Source organism: Tachypleus tridentatus, chromosome 6, assembly GCF_004210375.1.
Source record: "Tachypleus tridentatus isolate NWPU-2018 chromosome 6, ASM421037v1, whole genome shotgun sequence".
Classification (NCBI taxonomy): domain Eukaryota; kingdom Metazoa; phylum Arthropoda; class Merostomata; order Xiphosura; family Limulidae; genus Tachypleus; species Tachypleus tridentatus.
In genome coordinates, this window is record NC_134830.1 from 55,214,399 (window position 1) to 55,224,568 (window position 10,170).

The following is a 10,170-nucleotide window of genomic DNA, read 5'->3' on the forward strand; positions in this document are numbered from 1 at the left end:
AATGGCGGATAGTTGTAGCTCGACTAAACTAGAGTGAATATGATAAACATGTTAATTGGTTGAGCTTTAATTGGGTTATTTCTTTCTTTATAGATGAGAAATGTTACTCGTTCTGGTAAATCATTGCAACTGTCCTAAGCTCTTTCTGTTTGATGGATTACAAAAAATATCAGTTAACATTTAGTTAATGTTAATCTTAATTGTATTTATCTAAAATGTTAACAGCAATAAATAGTAGATAAGATATTTCCTTTCACGCTTTTTACATTGACTCACGGCTATGGGTATTGCCATATATTAATTTTGATTGATTTCTCTGGAGCCTACGAGTAAGAGACGGCAGTTTCCTCTGATGAAGCAAGAGTCAGTTAAAACCAGTCAGTTGGTCTTTGTCATAAAGGAAGGAGTCAAGTGAAACAATCAGTTGGTCTTTGTCAGAAAGGAAAGAGTCAAGTAAAACAGTCAGTACATCTTTGTCAGAAAGGAAGAAATTAAGTAAAACAATCAGTTCATCTTTGTCAGAAAGGAAGGAGGAAGTAAAACAGTCAGAATATCTTTGTCAGAAAGGAAGGAGTCAAGTAAAACAGTAAGTAGATCTTTGTTAGAAAGGAAGAAGTCAAGTAAAACAGTCAGTAGATCTTTGTTAGAAAGGAAGAAGTCAAGTAAAACAGTAAGTAGATCTTTGTTAGAAAGGAAGAAGTCAAGTAAAACAGTAAGTAGATCTTTGTTAGAAAGGAAGAAGTCAAGTAAAACAGTCAGTAGATCTTTGTCAGAAAGAAAGGAGTCAAGTAAAACAGTCAGAAGATCTTTGTCAGAAAGGAAGGAGTCAAGTAAAACAGTCAGTAGCTCTTTGTCAGAAAGAAAGGAGTCAAGTAAAACAGTCAGTACATCTTTGTCAGAAAGGAAGGAGTCAAGTAAAACAGTCAGAAGATCTTTGTCAGAAAGGAAGGAGTCAAGTAAAACAGTCAGTAGATCTTTGTCAGAAAGGAAGGAGTAATAAAAACCTAAAAGATCTGCACATCTAAATTAAAAAAACAACGTCATTAAATTAATTTATTTACCAAAACCTGAAAGGACCACACATCTAAATTACAAACATACCATAAAAGTATTTTTTTCACCAAAGCCGGAAGGACTACATCTCTAGATTTAAAACATGTCATAAAAATTATTATTTTTTCACCCAAACCTGAAACGACTATATTACTAAATTGAAAACATGTCACAAAATTAAATGACTCACCAAAACTGAAATGACTACACGTTTAAACCAAACAAGCGTCAGAAAAGGACTTTTTCTTCTGGTCCAAATAATGTTGCGAAGGAACTCGATTTTGACTCATTTAATCTGTTAAAGAGCTCTGATTCTCTCCAAAGCTCTATCTGGTGGTGGATATAATAATTAACAAGAAAAGCTCGATTTAGTGCACTTTTTATTTAATTAAAAATCAGAGTACAGTTTCAACAAGTGTGCACTTACTTACTTAAGTTTAAACATGCTAAATGGGCAGGTGTAGAGCGAACGCGCCCAAAGTTCACAGAGTGCATTCATTTCTATCTCTTTCTTTTTGTGTCATTAGAAAAGCGTGGGAGTGTCAGCGACGTGGTTATAGAATTGTTGGAGTATATACAAGAACAACACTGTGATAATACTCATCAGAGTCTGATATTTTAAACGTAAAATGTTTGCGACGCAAAAATGTTACCGCAGAACGCTTTGTACAACAAATTAAGAATAGTTGAGAATAATACACTTTACAAATAAAGTATATTATCATTAGTATATTAATTTTGATATATAGTCGTTAGTGTACGGTTTCTCTTTTCAAATCCTGTTGTCTCCAAAACCTAAATCATGTCAGTGTGATTGTTAACATAATTTAGATATTATACTGGTATAGGCGTACTTGCTTATGTTAAAGACATATAGTGTTGCTGAAAGACAGGTTATACAACGCATTTAGGACATTTAGTTTTAGAACAGGTTGCATATGTAGTATACACAAGATGTTAAATTTGTAGACCTCGCTTATACTCGACGAAATTATTTGAACATTGTTATAACGGGACGAAACAAATAAACTGTACATCACATGACGAATCCATAAGTCTTATCAACCAATTAACAGAGGTAAATAATATATTCTTTGGACTGGCTACTTTGGTCACTCGCCTAGAATACTACCTATCAAAGAAGGTCTATGGGTGGATGTGTTTTACAGCAAAAGCTATGTCAGGCCATCTGCTGTGTCTGCAGAGAGGAACCTATTTGTTTGTTTGTTTATTTTTAAATTTCGCGCAAAGCTACACGAGGGTTATCTGCGCTAGCCGTCCCTAATTTTGCAGTGTAAGACTAGAAGGAAGGCAGTTAGTCACAACCACTCATCGCCAGCTCTTGGGATACTCTTTTACCAACGAATATAGGGATTGACCGTCAAATTATAACACCCCCACGGCTGAAAGGGCCAGCATATTTGGTGTTACGGAGATTCGAACCAGCGACCCTTAGATTACGAGTCGAGTGCCTTAACCACCTCGTCATATCGGGCCCACGAGAAAGGAGCTTTATAGAAAAGAAATTCTAACCCCGTGTATCAATATATTGTCCTCACACTTAAGCATGACTAGTATTTTAGAAGCTCATACGTCACTGTCAATGAAACCAATCAGTAGTTATTAATTGCGTAACATACACTTAGGAACATTAGGAAATTCATGTAATAGTTTATCACACTAAAAATGTTTGATGCATAAATGCATACAAAATTGAACAAGTTAACTCTACTGCCCTAAATGTTTAGATGTCACATACATTCTGAGTAAATTTACATAGTAAAAGTAAATGATATTTAAACCACATAAAAATATTGAGTTAGGTTATGGAATTTGCAACAATATTTTGTTTTTGGGCTGGTTTCTGAGTGATCATGTTAACTGATTTTCTGGTACAGGTTTCACTAGTATATCGTTGCTTGTAATGGATTAGATGATTTTCACTTATCACAGTAGATACAAAGAATATTCTGGTCTTAAAGAAGACAGATATCATCAAGTATACTCATCCTAAAAAGAAGACAGATACCAGCAAATATATTGTTTTAAAGAGAACACAGATACCAGTAAATATATTGTTTTAAAGAGAACACAGATACCAGTAAATATATTGTCTTAAAGAGAAGACAGACACCAGTAAATATAGTCTTTAAAAAAAGACAGATACCAGTAAATATACTGTTTTAAAAAAGACAGGTACCAGTAAATATATTGTCTTAAAGAGACAAATATAACAAATATGTTGATTCTAAAAGGACAGTTTCAATCAAATAATCCATAATGAGCATACCTTGAATTACAAAATGGAAGGAAAAGGGGTTGATGTTTTTGGTGTAGTCAATGTGATAACGGACAATTTTTGTAGGTTGACAAACAGCCAAAAAAATATTTTGTCATCATTATTTTCTGAAAGTCTCAAACATTTCACTCCATTTATTAGACAAGTTTAACTCTGTACTTTCCAGATTAACAATACCATTACATCAGCCTTTAGCAAATTTTAAATGTTTTAATAGAAGTGCTGTCCGCCAAACGTACTTATCTTTGACACACATTTAAACACATATCCTAAAATAACCTACGGAATGACTAGTTCTAAACTTTCTTTAACTTCCATTGTAACTCCTATCCTGAAACGACCTACAGAACAGCTTAATCTAAGCTTTCTTTGACATATATTGCAACTCCTATCCTAAAATGACCTACGGAATGACTAGTTCTAAGCTAATTGTGACCGTGGTGAGATTGTATCATAAATTTTACGTTTGTGTAATTTTTGCATTAGATATAGAATTGCATCATTTGGGATCAGAATAAGAAGCCTGCAAATGACCGCCTTCCATCATAATTGTTTTTTGACACCACAGTTTGGATCTTTTTTGTCTTTTCATTGGTCTGTTGAAGAATGAGTAACCTCAAGGTTGAAATTGTGAGATTACTGACAATAATCACTTTGGAAGGTGGAAATGATGCAATTCAGGTTTATTTGGATTTTATTAGTTCAACTAACAAGCCATTTTGTCCGCATGTAAGTCTACAGACATACCACTGTACTACTGAGGGGGGGGGGGTGTAATGGACTGAATAAAAAGAGTATGGTGTTAGATAACATAATCAGTCTAATACTAAAGTATAATAAAAGGGCTACTTATATATAGATAATCTAAAGTTAACCCTTTGGATTCGAGAACCAATATGAAACATTGCGACTTACCAAGCATGAGGAAGGGAGCTGCCAAATTGATACCAATGAAAACCATTCCACAATAGACGACCAATCCGAAGGCACCAGCTACTGCGATGATTGTGGATAAACTTCCTAGGATTCCAAGCCATGGTTTACTTCTCACACAGTCTGACATCATGCACGTGACGACCGAGAATCCCAACATGATAATCATGGTAATGCTAAAGAATGGTATTACACTCTGGGTGTTTTTCTCTAATTCTGATTCCAAAGAATTTGACACAAAGTAACCAATTGTAATGTTTTCCATCTCAATGTCTTTCATGGTCAATAAAAACTGGTTCTCCCAGAGTTGTGCTCTTTCAATACCATGTTTGATGTCTACGTCTAACGGGTAAATCAGGCTATAAGCTAAAGCGCTTTGGACGAAACCTAATTCATCCACTGTCACTCCTCCAAGAGCACCAAGCATGTGATATATTTTTTGAGTGGCTCGGTTAAACATGATTGGATATTCCAGTAGGTACTTACGACTTTCAATGTCTCGAATTCTTCCTTTAAAATCTAATATATCATTGTGGAAACAACCCCGTTTAGTTCTAGCACACAAATCTTTATACTTGTACATGCCTCCGTCCCAGGTGATCGTTATGTTTTGAATGATTGTATCCAACTTTTGCATCTCGTTGAATATGTACTCACGCAAAACTGTCCTTCCATCTTTAGCGTCAATAATCACTCGACCGAGTCTTCCAATTCGAGTCATTCTGCCCAAATCGAACTTTCTCGATGTGTTCATCGGGAAAAAGGTTTCAATAATATTTCTTTCGGTGTGTGATCGTCCATCAACAGGGCTGAATAAATATTCCGGGTTGTCTTCGTATACTATTCTTTGAAGGCCTGTGGCTAAGAGAAGGCCTACTAGAAACGGTACAATAATGAAATACCCAGGATAAGAACCGACGTAGTATCCCAGTCGACCAAAAGCCCAAGATACCAGGCGATCCACACAGTTGTACTTCATGATAAAAGTGCTGTTTCTAAGAGTAGAATAAAAGAAAAACAACGTTGTCTCACTGAAGTTAGTAAGACCATCAAAGAAAGGTACAAGAAATTTTCATACGAACCATTTCCTGTCTTTGTATCTCATGATGGCTGATATTGGTATTAACACTTTTATCAAAATAAAGCAGAGGTTGATCTCAAGATGACCTAAGAAGGTCAAAACGTTGTTCTCAACTTCATTTTAATAAATATGTTAATACCCATACCAGCCGTCCTGAGAAACATTTTCAGTTAAAGTGGGTTCATCACAAATTTCCTGTCTTTGTATTAAAAGATCTATAAATGAAAGCTGAAGTAGAAGAGAAAAGAAAACGTTGTTTCCTTTTAGTGACGAAGCCAGATTTAGCTGATTTAATTGGATGAATATTAATTTAGCTAGAACTTTATCTTTCTTTGAATCTTAACTATGAAAACTTTGAAATTGTAGACACACCAACAATTTTTCGTCAACTGAAAGAGTTTTTGTTAGCTATGATATTTCAGTTGTTCCATAAAGGCTCGAAATAGTCGATCATAAGCGTAACGAAAACGAAATTATGAGTTTTCCCTCAAAATAACAAAAACATGCTTACATTGTTGCAACTACAGATTTGTTGCTGGAATCAAAACCGTATCTTCTTTCCGTTTCTCAGTGTTATTTCAGCTCGGTATCAACTACGCATGAGTGAATATTAAATAAAGGAGACTCCAGTTGGTGTGATACAGTGTTGAACCGCCTCGCTAGCGCTCGGGACAGCAGGTTCTCCTTCTGGGTGAAAGCGCTTTCCTTATATCTCACTAATCTCCAATAGACGCTCTCGATGTTATTTCTCCCCAACTTGTGACGTAGTGGTTTCTAAGTTTCAAAAACACCTATTGTTGAGCTTGCCCTCTTGTGAGAGCTCTAACAACTACAACTACTATTTCTTTAAAATAACAGGTCATCTTAATGTTTCATCTGAATATTGTGATTCAGGTGGGAATGAAAAGAGTCACTACTGAGTGGATTGATTATTTCGATGTACTCTAGTTTAACTTTATTCGAAACGTTTTAACGAAATAAACAATCCTTTTAAAAAAAGGTGCAATTCTGAATTTTATTTCAAAGTGTGTAGTTGATTCCGTCTCTTCACAGCACGTGTAACAGATATAGCTTCTGAACAAATAACACTAATAATACCCGTTTGACCAGATCTGTGATTAGCAGGATTAATGGGCACGTCTTCATGCTTATAAAATTATTGGTTTGCTCATCCGTACGTGATTTTTATGTCTATTTATGGATATATATATATATATATATATATAACTGTGATCACAGCATCCAAAATAATTTGCAATGAAATGGAAGTGTGTTACACGCTTCACTTAGTTTCGTGATATATGCACTTAGAGGTTAGCATATTTACGTTTACGAGAGAAAGACTTTTCTATATTGTATGTAACCCTGGTTGGTTGATCTAGGAATTTATCAAGGTCAAACCATGTTATGGCCCAGATCTTCACTTTACAGTAACATAAATCATAAGCCAAGTCCTTGACCACAAGCTTGACGAATGTTCACTAATTTACACAGATTTTCTACACTTACTGTCTGATGATCAGAAATTTTCCCAAAACAGTAAACGCGTTTTCATACTGTGCACGTTTCTTCGCAGGGTTTGACAGAACGGTTTGACTCAATTTAACTTGTGGTATAAAATAATAAATTTTGGTTTGATTTGTTTTGAATTTTGTGCACAGCCACACGAGGGCTATCTGCGCTAGTCGTCCCTAATTTAGCAGTCAGTGTAATAATACTAAAGGGAAAGCAGCTATTCCTCACCACCCACTCGTAACTCTTGGGCTACTCTTTTACCAACGAATAGTGCGATCGACTGTCACATTATAACGTCTCCAGAACTGAAAGGGTGAGCGTGTTTGGTGTGGCGAACCCGCGACACTCAGATTACGATTTGAATGCCCTAACCGCCTGGACATACAGGGCCTAAAACTTAATTGCTTGGGCAATATATTAAATTTTTAATAACACCGTATGTTCAACTTAAGTCGTATATGCAAATTAACCCATCTAATTGTATCGCTATTCGTAACATTGAAGTTATGTACAGTTCATGAGTGTTTGCATGGGTCCATCGTGTCTTTGTCCTCCTACCCCTGGAAAGTGAGAAAATATTTTTTCTTTATTTATTCGGCATATGTATGTGCATTTTTGTTTATTTCACAATTCTACACTAATTACTTTCTTTCCCTCTTGGAAAAAAAAACAAAAAACTTCTGCTAACTTCCATGGATATATTTACAGCAGAAAACATTTTCTGATGACAATTAACTTCTTTCGGGTTACTTTTAATGATTCAGCCGTGGAAACATGGGGTTACGGCCAATCCCACTATTCGTTGGTAAATGAATAGCCTAAGAGGTGACGGTGGGTGGTGATGACTAGCTGCCTTCCCTCTAGTCTTTCACTGTTAAATTAGGGAAAGCCACCACGAAATCTATAACGAACAGACAAACCTTTTTGTGATGATGTAAGAAATGGGTCATCTTTTTAATACCAATTTTTGTTATATTGCAAAATCCGAAAATATTAGAGACAAACTAAAACTTAATCCTGTGAATGTGGATTCAAACAAAGAAATAAACAAAACATTAACAAAATCATCACGTTTGTTTACAGATTTCGAGCCAATAAACTGAATTACAATATGAACACCTGGATTGGTATTTTGGTTGACTAATTATTTGCCAAGTAAACTGAAGGCTCAAAACTTACCCGATTTTAATTTTTGTTCACTTACAAAGGAACTTTTCACTTCAATAAACAGTAAGATTTAAGAAAAATTCTCTAACTGGTACATTAAACCAAGAAAACTTTGTACATATGTCATTAAGTGCGGTAGAACATGGTAGTAAAGATCGTGATGAAGCAAAATGGTGGCCATAAAAATCGTCCTTTTGAAACCACCTTTAAAATGTCTGAATGTTAACAATAACAATTTCACAGTATTGGATAAGCAAAACTAAAACTTACTGTACTTATACAGCCGCCTTAATAATTAAATACGTGTTCATGAAGTGAATGAAAATTTTAATATTTCAAAGAACTCTTCCATCTATGTTTCCAATAATTCCGTTCTTATGTTCAAAAGGATACTAGAGTATATATATATATATACACACACACATATGTATGAAACTAAGGATGTTCTACTTTCGCTATATAATTAGATATGAGGCTAGATTGGTAGAAATGAGTAAAAAAATTGAATCGGGTATACTCTCTCCCTACGCTTAGTATTGCTGGCGTACAAAAAAATAGATAATTAAAAGGAAAAATCAAGAAATATAATATAAAATTGTAAATTTTGTAGAAACAAGTAGGAATCGATATATACGTAGCCTACAAAAAAGTATTGAAACATGAAAGTCAAAACTAAAGAAAGTGAGTCACTTAAAGATTATATAATATCCTAAATTGAAAAATTATCATGTTACTAGTTGTTTCGGACAACGGTCAGAAATCAGTTGAAGGCTTCAGATGTAGCAATAAGAGTAATTTATTGAATCAGCAAAAATTTCAAATGTTTGTTAATGACAGTAAGAGTACCTCTGTCAATGAGTGAAAGTTTCAAATGTTTGTTTAATGGCAGGTAAAGTACCTCAGTCAATTAGTTGAAAGTCACATTTATTTATCATAGTAAAACTATAGTTCTTCAGTCAGTTTATTAATAATATTAAAGTATACCTTTTATTCGTAATTTTAAATATTCTCACGCTTGACAGTAGGATTTTTTTGTTCCAATCGTATTTTTAAATATTGGTATACGTATAACTTGTGCGGTCATTAATGTTAAATTCAAACAAAATGCTTCTTTTTGCTACTAAATCAGGCTTAACACATTGTATAATAATTCTACTTTTATAGTTCATCACTAACGACAAAGCCAAACTTACTAATATTAACTCAGGTTTGTGAGACAAATTCTGTTAATCAATATTAAGATGATAACTTTATTATTTTAATCTTTAAACATAATTTAGTTGTTAAACTTTCAATTTGTTTAGGAGCTCTCTGTTGAGTAAAGGAAAGCGTTTAAGAACTTTCTGTTGTATAGCGGAAGGAATTTAAGGACTTCCAATTGGGTAGAGAAAAGAGTTTAAGGACTTTCTATTGTATAAAGATATTTCACCATCAATCATTTTTATAATGATTAATACTTTTTACACCGACACTAAACGTAAACGCGTATTTAATTGGGAAAATTCATAAACGTCGATCCTGGCGTTCGACATTTCAATATTCTGCATGCAGAAAACCATGAATAATTGAAAACTAGAAAAAAGTAACAACAAATAACGAAATCTGATAAACAGAAGCAAATTTATTTGAAATAATTATTTAATCCGTGTTATTTATTTTCAGTTCCAGTTTAGGCTTAGCGAGGTAGTTTGGCTTAGAAAATCCACTGCAGAAAATAATTCCTAACAGAGACTGCGAAGTCAAAACAAACACAAATAAACAAACGAACAAGATGTTTATTTAATGGAGTTCATATGTTTAATAGCTACTATCCAGATACTACTATTACATCTATTTAATGGAGTTCATATGTTTAATAGCTACTATCCAGATACTACTGGAGAAAATTTTTAGCTTTTATCAATCTGTGCACCTATCTCTGCCACCTTTTGTTATGCGTTTGCCCGATCTCCCCAAGAGAATGGATCAAAGTGACACGAGGTCTTCGAGTCATTGACACAACCTGTATCTAAGTAAACGGATTAACACATATTTACCACATTTTGACATACGATTAACACGAGTATTATATAGCTACTTGCAGAACATGTGTAAACAAGTTTAGAAAAATTACCCGAATATG

The 10,170-nt window shown here is 34.2% G+C and overlaps 1 protein-coding gene across 1 annotated transcript in view; it reads right to left on the reverse strand.

The window, feature by feature from the left end:
* Positions 1–6,114, reverse strand: part of LOC143252556 (patched domain-containing protein 3-like) — a 34,165-nt gene extending 28,051 nt beyond the window's left edge. The window contains exons 1-2 of the mRNA XM_076504890.1: positions 5,878–6,114; positions 4,268–5,280 (exon numbers count right to left, since the gene is read on the reverse strand). Of these exons, the coding sequence (XP_076361005.1) occupies positions 4,268–5,264 (997 nt within the window). The 5' untranslated portion in view covers positions 5,265–5,280; positions 5,878–6,114. The remainder of the gene's footprint in view (positions 1–4,267; positions 5,281–5,877) is intronic.
* Positions 6,115–10,170: the final 4,056 nt, after the last annotated feature.